This window comes from Cyphomyrmex costatus, unplaced genomic scaffold (genome assembly GCF_001594065.2).
Source record: "Cyphomyrmex costatus isolate MS0001 unplaced genomic scaffold, Ccosl1.0 scaffold5, whole genome shotgun sequence".
In the NCBI taxonomy this organism is placed as follows: Eukaryota; Metazoa; Arthropoda; class Insecta; order Hymenoptera; family Formicidae; genus Cyphomyrmex; species Cyphomyrmex costatus.
The window spans coordinates 5,401,422-5,423,113 of record NW_017279267.1 but is presented as its reverse complement, the minus strand read 5'-3'; the positions used below and the strand labels follow the sequence as shown (position 1 = coordinate 5,423,113).

The window sequence follows — 21,692 nt, the reverse complement described above, 5'->3', positions numbered from 1 at the left end:
TATAATAGTTGGATTCAGCGACATTCAACGTATCTATTTTTCACGAACTAGCAGAAAACTAAAGAATAAGTCGTAATAACGTACGATTCTCTAAACAGGACTTTAGATAAATATATTATTATATACATAGAAATATAATATATTTTGCTAATACCAAGTATATGTTTTTATGTTCTTAGGATTTTAATTAAATATACTCTTTTTATTCTCTACTTTTTTAAGTTCAAAGATGAAAATGACAATTTTGTAATATCAAAGATAGAATATATATATATATATCTAATATTATTTAAAAAATATCCTCTATTTTTATCCTACTTTTGTAATACTTTTCAATGAAGAATGTCCTAAGTTAAATCTAGTCACTTTAATTTCAAAGCACAGAGTCTGTATCTTTCATAGCTGTTCATCGCTATTCAATATTTGCGCTGATTTGAGCTAACATAAGATGTGTGCTGGAAATAGGCAATAAGCGTATCGATACGCTAAATCGTTTGAAAATTACCTTTTAGATAATGGTAAAAAAAGGAATAACTTTTTTTCAAAAAGATCAATTTAAAATAACACAAAAATGATTTCTAACCAATATTTTGCAAAATATTTTTGAGGCTATTTCATTCAGAGCGATATTTTTGTAAAAAAAATATTTTTTTTCACCTAAAGGACAATTTCCAAACAATTTTATTGTATCGATACGCGTATTGCCTACATCCCTAGTTTGCGCGCAAAAACTAAATTATTATAGGCCACTTTCTCTTCTATTATATTTAAATTATGACTATATATTTATTATATTGTAAAAATCTTTACATATTATAACTGTCTCTTTATCTGTAAATATAAATATTTTTTTTATTTAAAAAAAGTTTAGATAAAACGCTTGATAACTGTACAATGTTTGTACTCTTTGTCATTTAATATTGATATTCAGATAATTTATCCTAATTAAAACAGTTATGTGTGAATGATATGGAATATCACGCGGATAGAATAATTATGATAAATAACAGAGCTTTTGCAAATAATGTCATTAAATGTCGAAAAGCGAGTGAACAGTGAACATACAAATTGAGACATTTCATGATTCAATGAATTTGTAATTATTTGGATAGTGCACGTTGTTTGTATTTATTGTACCGTTAATATCATTACCTGCCGAAGTGCTAGAATTAACCATCTCATTAGCAGAAGAAATTTTAATCGTAAAATAGCATTAAAAAAATATGAGTATTTCATAATAATTAATTGTCATAAAATACTTGTAAAATGTCAAAAATTTGATATTAAAAATTCAACTATGTTAATTCAAAATCAAAATAATTCTTTCTAAAATACATATATAATTTTGAAATGACAATTTAGACTGTTTGATTCAGTTGTTATTTTAATACGTTTGATAAAGAGAGAGAGAGCGATTTTTTAGAGAGAGAGAGAGAGAGAGAGAGAGAGAGAGAGAGAGAGAGAGAGAGAGAATATGTGAAGAGTGTATATATGTAAAACCTAATTATTAATATACTTGACTTAACTAAACAACGTTTTATTTGACTTCATGAGAAACTCCGAAAGTAGTCTATCCAAAGCACCGCAATACGGCGTTCTAAAGACATATGTAACGTTTCAGGAAAGTGTCGACTACCGGCTGTTTTCAATGTAACTTTATATTTCTGAACTTATGCTGCATATTTTGTTTCTTGGCGCCAGACAAAGTTACGCTTCCACATGTCTAAACATAACCCGTCAAATACAGGCTGAAATAAAAGAAAAGGTAAAATACAGAAATATCTATTTTATTTTTTCAATAAATTTTAATTTTGCAATTTTATTTAATATATCTTTAATTTCACAAATTTTGTATATGTATACGATACATTAATATATGAGAAATTTAATAAGTTATATAATATAATGTAATATAGATAAAAATAAATACATAAGCTTTTATAATAAATTTATTTTAGAAAAAACTGTCTAAAAACATAAGAAAAGATGTCTAAAAAAATATCTAAAAAAATAATTTGAGTTATTTTATATTATTTGTCGTGCATCTTTCGTTGAGTGTCACAACATTTTAAAAATAAAATATGCAAAAGTTCTCTAATTTCGGTAGAAGGTATGGATGCTACATGGAAGAAGCTTAATGATGACAGACAAAACTCTTCAACGTCTCGGACTCACCTCCAAGTTAGCAAGAAGAGTCTAATTGTCTCTTCAAAGAGAGATACAAGAAGGGAGGGGGAGAGAGAGAGAGAGAGAGAGAGAGAGAGAGAGAGAGAGAGAGAGAGAAAAGAGAGAGAGAAACCTGACAATCCTTTGATTACAAATTCATAAAACGTCGGGAAATAAATTTCTTGGACTCTTTGAAATTAGCGCAATTCATTACCAATGTATTGAGAGAATAGCAAAAGAAAATACTACTTAATATTTTATATCAATTTCGACATTATCAAAATCGAAAATATTAAACTGATTTTTGTTAAACTTATTTAGTTGTAATATGAATACAATTACTACATAAAAAAGGTAAAAACAAGCAGAAATAATTATGAGTAGAGTATGATTAAAATTATGTGATCGTGCATTATCAATTAATTTAATAATACAAACTTACGTCAATATGACGCAAATATATATAATTCAAATAGTTTACATTTACAATACAGAACGTTTTCATAATTTTTGTTACGCACTATTGTTATGCACAAAATACAATTATATAAAACACGGGTTGTATATACATTTTTACAAAAACGATGTGTCCAAGCAAGATTTACATCGCACTTTCGTTCGTCCTCTGATTTTTCGTCTCATCCTCTTTCGCTCAATAGAACGCGCTCATCGTGGAAAATCGCGCCTGTGAAAAGGTGTGAATCTCCGGCCCTCGAAAAAGCGCGACAATACCCATGGTGCCGGACGCACAATGAACCCTAAACCCACAATGTAGTCACTGTATCCGTATAGAAGATAGAGTACAAGCAGGGGTGGAAAAGGGCCCTCTCTTTCCCTCGCCCGTCTACCTTCCTTCGCAATTCCGCCTCGAGGAGTCGAGGATGGCCCGGACGTGCTCTTGACGGTGCATTTTCAGGCGCGCAATATTTATACGTGTCGTGTATCGCTTTAAAGCGCCAACCCATACAGTGTAACCCAAAACCCTCACGTAAAAAATTTACCCGACACACTACATGCAACCACCGCCACTAACCGTACATGTCAAAATATTTTCTGAGGCAAGAACTTGCCTCTTCACACCTCCTTTTGCACATTTCTTCATTCTATGCCTTTCATCCTTTAAACGAACAGTATAAATTATCTTACAAAGAATTTTTTTTAAAGTTCATGAATAAAGATTGGAAGCGAAAAGATTTTATCATACCTACTTACCTACCTAATTTGCACCGACTCTGAGCGTAATATATAATTTTACAATACGTTAACTAAATTGTATAAATAAACTTGTCGAATGGAAAGAGTTTTAAAATGATGAAATATAATAACTTGAAATTTAAAATCAGATTGATTTACAAAATATAATTGTGAGATTAAAATGTCTTTAAAAATTGTAAGAGATTTGTAATTTTAGTATGTGTCCCACAGAGCATGCAAATAAATATGTACGGACCCATGGCATCGACATATGCGTATTATTGAATATATTGTCTCTATTGTATGACGGGCGTGGGACAGGACATGGCGTCCTGTTGTTCGAGTTGCCTTTTGTCACGACCAGCTGAGCCAAAATGGCCACCAGGCGATGACGTCACAATTTCATATATTCTGCTCAATGTGTACAGATTCTGCCTACAACATCTCAACTGGTGATCAACTGATGGGAGACACTCATTAAAAATATCAAGAAAGTATGAACAATAAAAATTAAAAAATTCTTCAATTTCTGATTTTCTTGCACACAAATTTGTAATCAAATCACCTGTAATTAATCCGTAAGTCATACAAATATATGTAAAGTTTAGTCATCCTACTCAAGTGATTCGAAGTTCATTGTATGTGATAAAATATGAAAAGAAATTGTTATAATAGATTAAGCAAAACATACGAAAACGATCGCATTGTGTGAATCCGCTCAGTGTTGCCTGTTAGGGAAAACATATTGACACATTTCTGTCCAACTCGTTAGTATAAGTTGTGTGTTTTAGTAACACTCTTCTCGTAGTAAAGTCTACACAAAACTTCATATTTGTTTACAATTACAGGCTAATATTTCATATTAATACTTTAAGTAAGTTTTACGAAATTTCAAAATCATAATCAAACACTCTTTTAATTCTTCATATATATATATATATATATATTGCAATTTAATAAAATATCTTGCTGATCTTTAGCAGCGTTATAAATTATCACGCAGATACGAAAATATTCTCAGTAATGGTGTTACTAATTAAGGGTAATTTCAATGCGCATGTTAAATTTAATTAATGTCATTGTTTTCCCTGTAGATTCCCCAGTATATATCTTTCTATCTTTTTCAGCTACATCTCTTTTTTAGCTACATCTCTTTTTCTCCTATTCTTTCTTTTTGTTCCCTTTATAATATCTTATATTTCCGTCTCTAATATGTGTTATGATATTTTCTCCCTCGACGAAGTTTACGAATAAAAAGGAAGTGCTGCAAACGAAAGCATGCTCTCGTATCTCAAATTGTTATTACCGTTACAATCAACCACTGGTGACCAAGAAAAAGAGAGTAAAAACAAAAGGAATGACACACAGCAGAAAATCAGATTCAAAAGATTTCACTTCTATAAAATCACCTTCTGACTTTAACTCGCTTGTTACTTGACCAAAATGTATTTTTCGCTGTTGATAAATTTTACAATGTTATTTTTTAGAACATATATGTATAGTTCTTGTACGGAACTATCCAAGTAAATAAATTGAACGGCATAGACGTGTCTTAGGAAATTATTATACTTGTCTTAGAATTATTAAATTATTTTATGTATATTTTTAAAAAATAAAAGATGGCTTATTTTATTTCTCTACAACGCTGATTGAATCAACTTCATATCGCGCGAGGCATATAGATTTATAGATCTAAAAAACACATTGAAACAAATATTGTATGTGTAGAATAGGTTTTTAGAACGGAAACCATTTGTACGAGGAAAATGTTGGCAAGGCTCCCATATTCAAGCGATGCTAGTAATCAGGCACGAACTCCTTCATGGTTGAACGCACTTAATTTTTCATAGAAGAAAAATACGAGCCATGTCCCTACTACGCTTTCTATGTCTTACGCCGACTCTCAACTTCGATTTTCGCCGTCCCTTCCTAGCTACTCGCGCACTTCCGCCTCCTTTTTGTCCCACTACCCCCGGTTCGGGCTTCTAGTCGTGCCGAGACGCACACAATTTCAAAATCGTTTATAGAAACCGGGTTTTATTCTCTCCTCGTCGTCCGTCTCGCGAGTTACCGCCGTAATTCCCTGTTCCGTCGCTTGTCCTCCCCTCTCCAGCTGTCTTGTACATTTCTTTTCACGGAGGAAATTTCTAGCGGACGATGAAATCGATACGAGAGGAAACGAGATGATTGGATTGGAGTACGGGAATGCTTCTGGCACTCCTCTAAACGCTCCACAGCGCGCAGCCCCTTTCGATGGGGCAATCGTTGGTCTGTCTAAAAGTACAGATTCCTTGCAATAACGTGTTTCAGGTATGATAAACGTTAATAATGCAGCTCTAGTTATATATATATTAAGTAAAATCTTAGTAAATAAAAAATAGATATCGTACAACTATATAATGTACTTGTATAATAATATATAATACATATATTAAAATAATATAGATATGCAGTGAAAGGCTTGAAATTTAGAAAAAGCAATCAGTATCTACGGAATATATTAGTGAATTTAAATAAATTATCAGTGCAATTCGGATTAGTTTCTCTCTCTCACCAAATAGTATCTACTATTTATAATTAAAGTACAAATAGATGAAAATCTGACATAGATCTTCTAACAAAGCACCTCCTTATTTCTTGGAAACTAGCTATTGTACTTTATTAATAAAAACGTGATCTACTTATTAAATTTAGATGATTACAAAAGTAAAAACTCAATTCATATAGGTATTTGTGATTTGTTTCTATACAAAATCAGTTTAAAATAAATACTACAATAATATGTGCGAAGATAAATTCTTGTTGTTTTCTTTTGCAAATTGAGTAATTTAAATAATAGTGGCTATATTATTAATAAACATTATGTTGTTGTGTATATGTTTGTAGTTTCTCAAATCTTTTCTATTTATATTCCTTTTTCATGATACAGTTTCAAGTATAAAAACGAGATGCAAGCGTAACCAATCTATAAGATAAACTAACATAATATTTATAACGTTACATTATAGTATTAAATAGTCGTATCGAAGTTGAAAGCAATTGTGTATTTATGGGAAAACTCTAAAAAAAGACTGAAAAAAATCTCGTTGCATACTTGCATCTTGCAAAACAGCATAAAAGACGCATATAACTCAACAAGAAGCATTTATACATATAGAAGTGAAAACTTCGCAATATACTATATATAACAAATGTTTGTAACACAACAAAAGTAGTACTGAAATAATACGCAAAGTAATAAGCGCTATTATGATCATATCTTGCAGTTTAATGTAATATAAGACATACTATTCAACGTGTGTGTGTGTGTGTGTGTTTTATTTATATGTAAATTACATGTATGTAAAACAAACAATGAATCCAATAATAGTATTAAAAATTGTAATAATATCATTAACTATACACAATTATACGTACTGTATTAATTACAGACAAAACAATCTCTACATTTCTTGACAAAAGCACGATGTCTTCTTTTGCATGTTTGAAATTTTTTCATGTCAAACACATAGAAGCTGCTCGTGACAACAACGAATATCTAGTAACAAGAAGCTTTCCGTCAGAATTGGTTGTTTTAACAACTGTGTAGTACTTTGAGTTGTGAAGAATTTTGTGTAAAAGACAAAGATAGAAAGAGAAAAAAGAACATAACAAAAAAGCAAAAGAAGAAAAATAGGAATGGAAGTAGAACGTAGTGTGAACTCCCAAATACGTAGTAGATAGGCGAGAAATACGCGGTTCTCACGAAAACGCGTTTCTGAGGTATGAGAGTTAGGAGCGTAATAGTCCAATTTGCTGGCAAAGGAAAATACCGCGGAGAATCCTGCGAGTAAAAGGAGACTTGCGTTACCGCCCACGGCCGTAACAGCAGTGCTGCTCGGAAAAGATTGCTGGAAAATTGAAGACGTACGGAAACACGATGTGGAGTGAAGCAATGTGGAAGTGAAGCTTAACCGTCCAGCATTGTCATTGATTTTTCGCAAAAAGAAGTAAAGAACATACAAATTTTCTTTGGCACCGATTCGATATAATATCAACTACGGGTATAATATATATTATAGAAATTTAATGATTTAAATTATCGGACAAAATAAATTTAAACACTAAAAAATTATAACTTCAATAATAAGTGTGATTGTGAAAGTAAGACAATATTTATATCTTAATTCACTAAACTCTGGTATATATATATCTAATATTTAATTAGATGATTCCATATCTATAACATCTATCTCGTACAGATAGTATATTGTATTTTATGTCAAAATATTTTGAGAAATTATTGGTTCTGATCATTCACTACATTGAAATGCTAATTGGTAACGGGAGACTTTTTATTGGAAATTCGAGTATGTGTCCACGCCTGCTGTCAAATCTTAATTCGATTTCTTAAAGGTGTTACGCTTTTTGAAATGTTACCTTCTTAAGCTTATATTTTTTATATAAAGTTAAAATTAAATAATGTTTTTTATTTAATTTAAATTAAAAACAATATATGTTTTATTGAAGTAAATTTCCTCATTTAATTTGCTTTAGATCAATAATTAAAAAAATTAAATAAAAAAATTATGTGTACATTTTTATTTCAAGTAGTAGTTTTTGAAATATAGAGTTTAAATTTAGCCAATTACAGAGAGATTATATTATTAAGTCATTTGTCCATGAATCACTCGTGCGATAGTATTAGTAAATACACATTTCAGTGATTAAACGTAATCTGTCTAAATGTAGTCCGTATTGACTATATTCAAATTCTTATTATTACATAAACTTACTTACGCTTAAAACTAAAATATATACACAGCTTTTTTATTTAATTTTTAAAAAATTTTACTGATAGTATTTCGTTTTGCGAATTTCGGAACACGTCGTATATGTAATAACATTATCTGTATATTTTATTTCTGTGTTAACACTTAAATTAGTCAAAGATTAATAGTAAAAGAAAATTACTTTTAAGCCGTTTTTATCAAAATCACAAATAATTATATCTACTAAATGCACAAAAGTTTAAACAATGTTATTTTTAAAAAGTAATTGTTACTAACCATTAAAAAGTTTTATTGGCAGACAAATAATGATTCGTTTCAAATTAATGCATATCTAATTAATTTGATATTTAAAAAATAGCACTATTAATGACATATCTTACAAAAACATTCTCAAAAATTATTAACGATAATTGATAGATATATAATGGTAACAATAAATTTGCAGCAAGTAATACAGAAACTTATCCCCATTAGATACGAAACTCATCCTCAGTAATCATTTTTAACTTGTCGTTTCTTGTTTCGAGTAACATCACTTTGCGGGCTAAACGGATCGCGCTTAATGGCTTGGAAAAATCGAAATCATCGCGCACATGAATACGTAAGCAGTTTTTTTGTCGATGTGCACATGATGTCATCATATGGCGATAATGGTCATGGCATCTGTAGAACTCATTGTTATATAAAATTTCAAATATCATGTTTGTTAATAATATTTATGATTAACTAACAAAATTGTAATTTGTTATAATTTGCAATATAATGAGAACTCTAATTTAAAGATGGCACATGGGGAGTTCAAAAGAGAATTCTAATTTTTATTTCAGTACACTTGATTTTTTATACAACATAATCGTCTTGTACTATTAATGTAAATAATAGTTTAATACAAATTTGTATCATTTGTAACAAGTTTAGTTTTACATTCATAAACAAAATACATTAGCTCCAAACGTTACTTTCATTTATTGATTAACATATTATTAATATGACCAATTTTATAGTGTTCGCATTCGAGAAACATCATAAATTCATTCGATTATACATATATTACATGTAATTATGATTTTGGTAGTCGCTTATCGTCTCGATAAAAGAGTAATGAATTTTCGTTTGCGTATTAGAAAAACACGTAAATACACCGTATTGAGCATAAAAATGTTGTAGCATAATATTATTGATATGTTAAAAATATTATAATTTTATAAAAATCTCACCTGGACTTGTATTGGAGAATGACCCTTTTGATTGCGAAAATCCTAAAACAAAGAAACAAATATTAATTAAATTATCAATAAAAATAATAATTAATAATTAATCAATTAATTGAAATAGTTTTTATATTACTAATTAATACATTTCACTATAAGTTTAAGTTTGCAAATAATAAGTTTAATAAATCATCTTTATTTATAAATATAAGTATAAGTGCTAGTATTTAAATTAATTAATTCAAAATCTAAACCAACGAACATTAAAAATATCTTATCCGATCCAAGGAAAAGAGAAAAATCTTTTCAAGTTATTTCCGCTCAATTGCAAATACATCACTTTCAATGATCTTTATTAATAAATAATTCAATGTAACTGTAACGTATAAACTACTATTTTTACTTCATCAAAACTATATATATAAAATGATTATTGCAGATTAAACTATACAGTTGTTTGAAATTGTCAATCACGTATTCTTTTATATTTACTATATGCTTGCTATTTAAGTACATATTATAATTAATATTTAATTATTAATTACTTTTTCAAATTTGCTATGTATAATAAAAAAACGGATTTTCAATTTTGCAAAAACATTTTTAAAGTAAGAAATTGTATATTAAGACATTTCACAGCGTAGCCATGTTCTGATAAAGTCATTCCACCATGCACGACGTAGATGTTAGGGTGGCGAAAAACAGGGGTTGGAAAAGATTTGCCTTCTAAGAAAGTTGGGGCTTGTTGGTGGATGCAAGATAGACTTCGCGTTTTCACGGAGGGAAGGTTACCAATGATGGTGGCGGAACTGCACCCTCAAATGACTTTAACGAGTTGGCGTCTTAAAATAGGGACGCCAAGCTTGACCCAGGTTTGCACGTTTGTTTGATAAATTAATCCAGAAAAGTACGGCCCGTTGAGAGAAGATTAAACAAGCCTAATTCGTTTTATGAAAAGCAGTAGGTACGTTTCTTCTAAGGAAATCTTATATAATGATATTTTTGTTCGTGCGCGCGAAGAAATAATTGTCTTGTGTTTATTAAACACTCTGATTATTCTAACTTTTTAACATTACATATTTAGAGATGTAATTCTGAACCTTGATACACACACAAAGTTCATAAAACAAATAATACAACATATTTTCTCTCGGTCAATAACAAAGACAAAAAAGTGAAATTTTACATGCTGCAAACTTGAAGTTAGTAACATGTAAAATTTTACTTTTCTATAATATCTTTATTGTTGATTGAGAAAAAATATGGTGCATATACTTATATTTTGCTCCTTGTAATAATACTGATTACATAAAAACTATTCCATTTCTAGAGAAAACTGTCGGAAATTGAGCTAGCATTCAGTGTAAATGCCATATATATCGTGTGTGAAACTGTTCATTTGAAGTCCCAATTGAGTTAGACTGATATGGCATTCTTCGGTTTTTCCTATCCGTCTTCTTTTCACGACTACCAAACGTGATGAAATTTAAACCTCAATCGCGCACACGGGTGGAAGGTTTCAGATTTTTTGAAAACCTCATAATGCGCATCGCGTCGTACCAGTTGATGTAGTAGAGGGGGACAGACAGACCCCCATTGAGAAAAATCCGTTTCCTAGGCTCGTGTTACCCGACGTATTTTGACAAGATCTTATTGTCGTCGCACGGCTAAGCCCTATTGACCCTATTATGGCCCTATTAGTATTATACTAGGATTTGCGGTTACTTCTTGAAAGGAGTCCTCTACGGGTCTCTTTTACGGTCGAAGGCGTGCACGCGGACGGCTGCGGGACACGTCGGCCCATTCAACACACAGCTCGAGCGTATCTTCTCGATAACTTGACATGCGATTTCCCTCGAAAGAATCGAATTTTTTCTGTTCTTATATTTACATTTGCTCTAGTATATCTCGCTTGCTATTTATAATACGAGTTTAAAAAATTTTAATAATTAAGAGAGAGAGAGAATGATTATTTGATTAAAAATTAGATAATTATCAGTAAAGTTACAGAATTATATTCATATATCTTTGAATTAAGAATATAAAAATAAAAACAATTAAAAAATATTTGTATAAATAAGCTATTCATAATAATCTGACTTAAATAAATATATAAGAACAATAGAAATAAAGAAACAAGAAGATAATTTTGTAAAAAATCAAACAAGAGAAAGGAGAATGAATAAGAGAATATCTACATAAAGTCTAAAATTAAATTAATAGAAAGAAATGCTAACTAAAGAAAGAAAATTTATATGGTAAGAATAATAAGAAAAAAAGGAAAAAACAGAGTACCACACAGCTAAAGAACGAATAAATGCAAGAGTAGACACGACATACGACAGAGAGAGAGAGAGAGGTTGGTACATTAAAAAGAGAAGAAACTAAAAGGGGAATAGAGGAAGGGAATGAAATGCATGAGTAACGAAGGGATGAACGAATAAGAGAAAGGGTGGTATATGCGTGAGCAAAGTAGGGATCAACAAGGAAAGAATTTTGTAGATAGGAGAAAGAAAGACAATTATACGATGAAACTACGAGAGCAAAAAAGTGAGATCAAAAAAAAGAAAGACAGAGAGAGCGTATTGCGGCAAGATGAAGGGAAGAGGGGCAACAACGACGAACGTGTGTTCAAGGCATGATTTCACGTATGTGCCTGCGAAGTACTCTTTAGGGAAGACAATCGAGGTGTTAGGCTGGAAATCCGTACCAATTTGAGCGACTTACACACGTTCGCTTAAAAGCTTAGCAACAACATGCATACTATATATATATATATATATATATACACATATTTAAATATATTGTACATATACATATAATAGTGCGTATATTTGTTTTCTTAATCTTCATGAGATGAAAAAAATTCAAATGTATAACAATACTTATATTATTTTACAATTAATATTGTGATGCTAATCGACCAAACAATAATAAATATTGTTATATCCTACTCTGATGATTATGGTAGTGTCTAACAATACCATAACACGAGTTTTATAAAAAAAAAAAACTGCGTTTATCAAGGTTTACTGTTATATGTTAAAAATAGATGCAAATCATGCGTTTGAAAATTATTCACAAATTGACTGTATTAATTTCCATGAGTCGTTAATTAATAATGTTTAGATAAACAGAATGATGTAATTGTATTACGAACCATTGTATTAAGAAAGACTAAGTAAATTAAAAAATCTTTATTATTGTATGGTTATGACAATAAATATTAAATGAATATTAATTACTTGTTATTACTCATTATAGGCCATTGAACGTTGTAACATTGCTTCGCAATCTTACGAGCCTGTTTATTTAAAAAATTTACAGTATTCAACATAATATGTATAATTTTGATGGAAAAATATAACAAATTTTACGCAAATGTAATTGCACACATACGACATAAAAGAAACTACAGTTTACTTTGATTTTTTAAGCCTTTCCCAATTTGTCCTGTTGCAACAAACCCTCAAAGTTCAGCTTTCGTGGGGTGCTATACTTTCGCGGGATGTGGTAATGGACATAGTTTGTCGGTAATGTCCGAGACTAATTCCCGTGTTATTTCATTAACGTCCCGCAGGTCCCGAGGGGTAAAGCTTCTACGCCAACGGGGTTTGCCACTGTCGCGCCGACGCGCAGCGCCATAGCTGTCCCTGATCCCCGCCGGGTCTAGGGGTTCGTATCGGGCACGTGTCAAAGGGTGAGAATTTATGAGGTGAGTGCCTCGCGCGAAAAGGCCGATTGATAGCCGACCGTATGTACGCTGCCTTGAAACAATGCCGACAAGTTTATGGGATGACGAACCATAGTTACCTACCCCGTTAGCAGCGCGCATGTCTTCACTGGGAGTAGATCGATATCGTTTGTAATGCCAAACCATTAATTCAAAATTGAATGTAGTCGGTCGTGTAAAATTAAACATCTAAATGTACATTAGATAATTTTTTATTTTTAATTTATATAATATTGTGATATTGTGTTTAATTAAGAGATTATTACACAAAATAAGAAAAAAATTTTAATGTATAAAAATTATAAACTCTATAACTATATACAGTATATTATGTTAAATGAATTTTTATATCTGATTTATCAAAAATCTAATAAGCGCTCTATCTAAGAGCATCTTACACAAATTGCATTTCTTATTCATTACAAATATAATTGAAATAAACTATAAGAGAGAATATAATTAGAATGTGATGATTTAAAATATAAATCTGTTATCTGGATAATATAATTTAATATAAACCTACAAGTTCACAACGGAGTATTGTCTTCATTTCATACTACAGACATGTTACACTATTTTACTTTTAATACATTATTTATTTTTCTCTTTGTCTTTTTTTACATTATTATGTAACGCTAAGACGGTTTCAAGTACAAATTATTTTAAGTTCGCGAATAATTCTTGCAATTAATATTTGACAAATATGCGCAAAATCATCATGGACTAAAATCAAACTTTGATGTTGTCTCGCATCAAAATATATTATGCCAAATGATTCGAGTAAAACTCGTGCAAAATTCTATATATTCGTAATCAACATAGTTGCCAGGCAGAAGCTATAGCGAGAGTGAAGTGGTGCTTTTGTCAGAACCCCGAATTGATTTGTTGGAGCGGATTATACGATTAGGTACTGCGGCGACGAGGGTCAAATGATTGACATCGCGACGAGAGTATAATGAGAGAAAATTATTTCTCTGCTCAATTCGGAAAAACTCGTGGCAATCAATTGGAGGAGAATACGGATTAGACCGTTATTATATCTATATGCTGAACAAAGATATTAAATAAAGAGTTTCTCAGTGAATTTTCTATAGCCAATTATATATAATCATATATACAATCATATATAAACACTTTTGATTAATTTATATTTTGATAGATATATATTGTAATGTATATATGTTATATTTAATACTGATTGTCTTATAATCTATCTGTAGTAAAAATATCAAACCAAGATTATTACTTCTAATAAATTTTTGTCAAACAAAGTTTGATTTAAAATATGGTTAAGAAGATAAAAGAAAACAAGTAATCGTGACAATCGTACAAGTATGATGTCCTCAACAATATGTATTTTGTGCATACGTAAAAATTGTGCGATTGTTTAGCGTCAGTAACAAGATTTTTATAAATAATTCTTAATATTTCTCTCCGACCTCATATATAATATTGATTTTAATATGTATACTTTACACATTACACACATTCAGTATTTTAATTATTTTATTTTAATTATTATCAAAATAATAATTAAAATATTATGTATCGTATAAAAATATACGCTGCAAATTAAAATATAATCATTAAAATGCACAAAATATATACGGAGTTTTTGCTTTCGTTACATGAGAATTGGGAAAATAAAACAATAAACTACAAACATATAATTTTAACATTATAGATATATGTATTGTAAATTTCATTATTTATATTTTACGTATAACAGACAAAATATACATTCTCACCAAATAAAAAATTAAAAATGAAATTCTAAAATTAAAAAAAACAATGTCTCATATATACGTAACTAAATTTGCACGAAGTTAATCAAACAGCTTAAATATTTATATGTGTACTCTCTATTATACTAATCTTATTAGATCTTAATAATAAAAAACTCTCTTTATTAATTAATACCTATCAATAAAATACCTAAGACATTATTATATGTTATATTATAAAATGTGAAAAGCTTTTCTACATATTTTCGATCCAAAAACTAGAGAGCCATTATTTTCAATGAAAGAACAAGAGACTGCAATACAATAAGTTTATTTGTATATAAACGTTTATTGTTTTATTTTTGGTCATGTATGAAGAACAAATAGTTGTACACAAAGTTGTACTAACAAGTAAAAATTTTTCTTTAGGGAAAAACCGACAGAATTATTTCAAACGTATATCGTGAATTGCCACGCGTTTAAAAAAGAAGATGTCCATGCTGGAAGACTAAATTTTCCTCCTTCTAGCGGTGAGAACGCCTCGGCAGTGTTATCCAATTATTCTAAGTTGTTAAGGCGAGTTAGGGCGCTTAAGGGACTAAATTAAGACATTCCGCGCGACAAATCTCCCAAGAATCTCAATTAACTTCTCCGAGGGCGCCAGCACTTTAATTAACTGTTTAATTTCGTTTAATTTGCATTCGCAATTGCATAAGCTGGGCTAGGCACCACGACTGCGTTGCATTTTCCTGCAAAATAAACCAATAAAAAAAATAGCTCTTGAAATATATTTGAATTATATAAAAAATAAAAGATACCCATTACAGTGTGAATGCCATTTATTTTCTTTTGCAAACGCCAGTCTGCAACTTCAAATTCTTCTGGTAATTATGGGCATTGATTAAATTAATTCCTTTTTTCATATTTCTCATTAAACTTTTCAATAATATTTTCAGAAGTATTATATTTTCATTAATTTACTGTAATTGTTAATTTATCAAAGTTTTACATCAAAGTAAAATAAATATTAGAGAAATGGAAAATGAAGTGATCCTCAATGTTACTTTTATAAGAATATAAGTTTGTTAACATATTGACATATATTGATTAACATGTAAAAGTACACAAAAAGCTATTTTTCAAATAATTGGCTTATCTGTTTATTTATACTTATTTATCCTTATCTTCACGATGTTTAGCAAGTAAATTAGAATCCATGTTCTGAAATAACAAAAGTAACAAAAAAAAAACGTTACAATTGATGTGTGTACATACATTCAATATGCCTACAGGTCGGTCATATTGATTTTACCCTACAAAGGGTTGCCTTTCTTTGACTATAAACGGAACGAAAATATAAACCGAATGTTACAATGTTGTAAAAAAAATACAGAACTACAATAACGTAAAAATGATAACATAAAAATTACTAATCATCTCTTGATAGAAAGTAATTATTCACGATACGAAATATTACATCACTATATTCTACAGTTTACTTTACTAACAATAACAGAATGAACAAATTAAGCAATAAATTGATACAATCGAATTAGATGGACAGTCTGCATTATTAGTGCTATAGAGATGATTTCACCTGTAATTACCCACAAATAGCAAATAGGTTATATTTGGATATTAGACCATATAGGGTCTAATTATCTCAAAATACATACATTCCATCATTACGTTACAGTTTACATAATTTTATCTCGAATAGAGCGAAACAGTCATAAATTAAAATTAAAAATTTTTGAAAACTGATAGCGGTTCTCAATATCTCGATCGAGTATTATTACAAGACTACAGAAATTTCGTTCTATTATATATCGGTTTTATCACAAGTAAACTAATTTGCATCGTGAGCCACTTACCCTCGTGGGCGCGCAAAAAACGCGCGCATTTACGCGTACAAATTTATGCAAACGTAATCAATGTCGCGAGTCTCTTATATATGTTGAGGAAGAAGCGGAATACGCGATACTTTCCCGAAAAAACGAAACCTACTAAAAAATTGGTAATCTACTTAATTTGTCAAAGACTTTTTACTCGAGCACATTATCGCACATTTTGCGAGCAAACTTTATGTCAACGTGAATGTTGAATGACTGATGAAAGATACAGACGCGCTTTGAAGTACTATTTTGTATTAATCAATATCGACCTTATTCAATGTAAATATCGAAAATGTTGTAATTGGCCGAGAGGTCATCGAAAATTTCGAATTCATGTATTTGTCTTTTTATTTCATGGGTAATCATTTGTCGTTAATACATGTGTTACCGATTTTTGCAGAGTCATACTCCTGACGAAATGATTCCTTTAAAAAGTTGCGGCGACAAAAAAGAAAAAGAAGCGAAGTGGCAAAGAAGCGATACGAGTAAAGGGTAGAGGAGATAAGGTAGTATTATGGCTAGTGTGTAATAGCCTCTCTTAATATCTGATCCGCTATTAGTGGCGAATTCTAATGATTACTTATGGAATTATTTATTCAGTAGCTCGCCGTTACACCATAATGCTAATATGCTATAATACATAACAGCATTCGTTACAACACATTTTTCTTTCAAGCATTTTAAAACGTTCTCAAGATACTTTTTAATATTAATTAACATACATACTTCCTTATTATTCTTAAACTTGAACGTATTATCGTATACAAAATATAAATATTATTTATTTGTTATTTTATTTAGATATTTTTGAGTTAGTAAACAATAGCATAGCATTTTATTAATATGATCTCCTGAGAGTGTTGATTGCTGACGGCCTTTCTTTCTTTTTCGAGATATCAAAATAATTATTCATTAAATTGATTGTAATTCTGCTTATAATCTATAATTTATATGTTACGTGTTATAAATTCTGGTATTAAATAGTTTATATACGGAAAAGTTATGTATACGTATACAGCATAGATTCTATAATATTTTACTTTTTTCGACACTATATTTAAATTTAATAATTACAAGAATCTTGAATATTAAAAGTTTGTATTATATAAATGATTTCCTCCAATTTTATGTAATACACGCATATTTGTTATCAGGATTGAAAGAAACATAATAAATTTCTACATTTTGCTTGTTTTATTCTTAATGATATGTTACAACAAATAAAATGAACATTTATAGGCATACATTTATAGGCAAACAACATATTTGTGTTATGAGAATTGAATCATTCACAATGCAGTTAGATTCTTCTTCTTGTTTTCTTCTTTCTTAATTTTTAATAGTATATTTATGATATTTTGAAGTTTTTTGTGCAAAATAAAATATCTATAAAACTCTTTTAAAATCGAAAATCGCACAAATCACCAATCATACAAACTGCAAGCTCAGATCTCAATCAACACACAGCGACTCCAATTTATGTACATTATTAGTTTCATTAGATATGCACGAATCAAATTTAAAAATAAAAAGATTTAGTATAATTACAAACATTTTCCTACATGAATGGAAAATCATATTACGAGAAACATCTCGTAGGTGTGAATAAAAGAAGCTAAAATGTATTGTTTCAAAAATTTCAAGTTTGGCGATTATTTATTTCGCGCCTTCAGCTTTCTAAGCATCGCATCACGTCTGCAAGCCGCTTTTTTGGATCGTTTGAAGTCGGCAATCAACTAAATTGCCTATCAACGCCAGAGAAGCCCGCTCACGCACTTCCCTCTTCCTTACATCTTCTTCCTCTTTTCATCGCTCATGTATGTACTTTTCCCTTCTTTCTTATTTGTTATTGATATTGTCACTATTGATATTGTAACTTGCTTTTCAAAGCAAAGATTCTTTACTCTTTTCCTTCTTCTTTGTTCCTAATTTATCATAACTTGTGACTATCATATATACTGCATAATCAATAAACTATCAAAACTATTTTTAATTTTTTCGTGATCACACAGCGTAAATGGAGTAATAATTATAAGTTTTATAATGTGAATAAAAAATGGAGATTTTGTTTTTAAACTTTATTACAATTTTTATTTTTTATCTGTAAAAATTACTTGTAACCTGTAATGTTTATTTAATCATGCAATTTTTCATCCATCTTGCATGCAGTAAATAAGAATTTTAGATGAGTTCATAAAACTCGATGTTTGTTGTTAATGAAAACACATTATATTGCTAACATAACGGTAGTAAGATTTTATCCCGTACCCTCATTTAAGACTACGTAAGTTTTAAGACAAAAACGAACAAATGAAGCATACCGAATAAATGCTGTAAGACGAGGTGCCAGAGTGACATTTGAATGGAACGGTAGAACCTTTGTATTCTATCTGAAATCCGACACCCGAAAATAGTTCTCAAAATCCGTTCTGTTCCGCGAAATCTCTGATACGTAAAAATAATGAGGTAATGCTAGAGCAATTTGATGAAATCAATTATATATGGCTTGTACTATACAATGATATACCTATATAAAATTTTATATAATAATAATAATTTTTGAAAGGATATATAGTATATATATAATACGTATGCCTATAATGTATGTCCCTATAATATGCATTGCATGTATATTTTGAAGGAGTATCTTTCTTCACACATTAAATTTACTGCATACACACATTTAAATTTATAGATATTTAAATAAATTTCTATTTAATTCATGTATTAGCTTATAAAACTTTTGTTTGTTTTACATATATTTTTTGATATTCGAAAATATGAATTTTATATTTTCATTTTCATTATCTAGTCTTTTCAATCAGATTAATACTAACAAATAAATAAAATATTTAACTCTTTATTTTAATAATTTAATGGTCAAGGTATCAATGTCACTAACTCAGGTTGAGAACAGTTCGGTAACAGACGGCTAGTCGACGCTCTTTGTATTTTGGTGAGACATTACCAGCCTACCTAACACTCAACTCATTATACTACTAATTATTCATAACGTTTGGTATTATTCTGACGAAAAAAATCAATTCCCACAGTCCATTTCTCTTTGTTCCTTACCTGTATATACATTTATTTATTGCATTTCGTAAATTGTATATTATTTGCGTGGTCAAATCTATATTTAATTAAAATGCGAATAAAGAATAATATTATATGGATGTAAAAAAAAAGAGAATGTAAACTTTTTTATGAAAATTAATTATTTGTTCACATGGAAACATTTGTTCACAGGGAAAATATAGTTTCAAGTTACAATGAATAATGATAGTTTGACTTTTGGACTGTTAACTAAATAAAAGTAATTCCTACCTTGATCGATGGACACTCGACACACTCAATTATTGCTTGTGTATATTGAAAATATAAGACAGTTATGCAGCTGCCTAACCGAATACTATTTTCCCAAAAATTCCCCCAGATTCTTGGCACATATAGTGCCGACATTGATGCGCGACAAAGGCGTGTGTCAATTTTCGGTAACTTGATCTTGAGTGGCTCTCTGTTAAGTGATAGCTGTAAGTGGCAGTTAAGTGTTCGTTTCACGCTAGAACGACGCTACATCTATTAATTTACTTCGGAGTTTGTGAAAATAGAGGGTCATAAGTTCAATCTTGTTTACAATTAGCGAATGGTTCGCAGTATATGTATTGATGAGTATACCGTTTAAGAAATATTGATAAGACAATGATATTAATAATAATATTGAAAGTTTGACCTTTTATAAATAATTAGAAATTTTGAAGATCATAAGTAAAAAAATAAGATTTTCAAAGAACACAAAAGAAATATTTTCTCTTTCTTTTCAGTAGGTATCGATTTATTTATTCGATATAGTTGCATATTTAGAAATTATGTATAACAATAAGAAATCAAAATATCATAATTTTATAGTAATATATATATGTGTGTGTGTGTGTGTGTGTGTGTGTGTGTGTGTGTATATATATAGTCGATTTTTTATATATTTTTTCACAGAAGAACTTAAAGCTGTAAGCCGTTATTTTTTCTTCAAATTTCTAATACAAAACTTGAAAACACAATTAGATTCAAACGATTGCTGCTTAATAGAGGCTCAAATTCAAAATCGTTGACTTACCATGAGGCGGCGTATGCTGTGTCGGGCTATGTTGATGATGATTCGTAGTAACAGCTGTACCAGGAAGTACGTGCTGCGCGTGTGCCGCAGGATGCAGGTTAACGCCGGGTGGTGAAGCCGGAAGTTGGCCTGATTGATGTACCTGATGGTGTGTTACATGGTGGGCTGGGTGGGGGTGGGGTGGCGGTAGAAAGGCGGCTGCCACAGCCGCCTGCGCATTCAGATAGGCCATCCTTGAGGCCGTAAGATTGCCCAGATTCCCCAAATTTCCCAGATTCCCCAAATTGCCTAAATGATTTAGGCTGGGCATGTATTCCCATAATTTCGAGTGATGAGGTGCAGTCGGAGCGTAGGAAACGGCCGAAACTCCGGCGGGTGGCGAGCCCTGCGGGGAGCCGCGATCAGTACCACTCCTATTTCCGGTACCATCTAGACCCAGCAGCTCCTGAATCGCGAACGCCGATCGCTGCTGCTGCTGTGGCATCTTCGTGTTCTTTTTAACTGAGATCGCACAAGCTTAGAGCGACATTCTCGAACGCGTATTCACAAGGACGACGTGACCATTGATCTTCAATCCACAAGATATTTGATAATGGTAGTTTAAAGGTGCTGCAAGCGAATGTCGAGCTGCGTGTAGATCCACCAGCTAATATCAGAGTGCATTCAGGAACTTATGGATTTATCTACCGTGTTTCTAATTGTTTAACCACGAAGCGCGCAATTAGGTCTTCCAGATAGATAATCGTTGTTCAGTTTCTTCGAAAGATTCTTCTTCCGACGTTTAGGAACTCAATCGAAGAGAATCGTTGTACATTGTTTCTTAAATACCTAACTAATTTTCTAAAGTTTAAACACAGAAACCAATAGACACTGCAAAATTTTT

The 21,692-nt window shown here is 30.5% G+C and overlaps 1 protein-coding gene across 1 annotated transcript in view; it reads right to left on the bottom strand.

Moving 5' to 3' along the window:
* The window catches only part of LOC108778297 (visual system homeobox 2), a 52,521-nt gene extending 31,228 nt beyond the window's left edge, over positions 1–21,293 (bottom strand). Inside the window, exons 1-2 of the mRNA XM_018545427.1 lie at positions 20,810–21,293; positions 9,350–9,391 (exon numbers count right to left, since the gene is read on the bottom strand). Of these exons, the coding sequence (XP_018400929.1) occupies positions 9,350–9,391; positions 20,810–21,293 (526 nt within the window). The remainder of the gene's footprint in view (positions 1–9,349; positions 9,392–20,809) is intronic.
* Between the last annotated feature and the right edge of the window lie 399 nt (positions 21,294–21,692).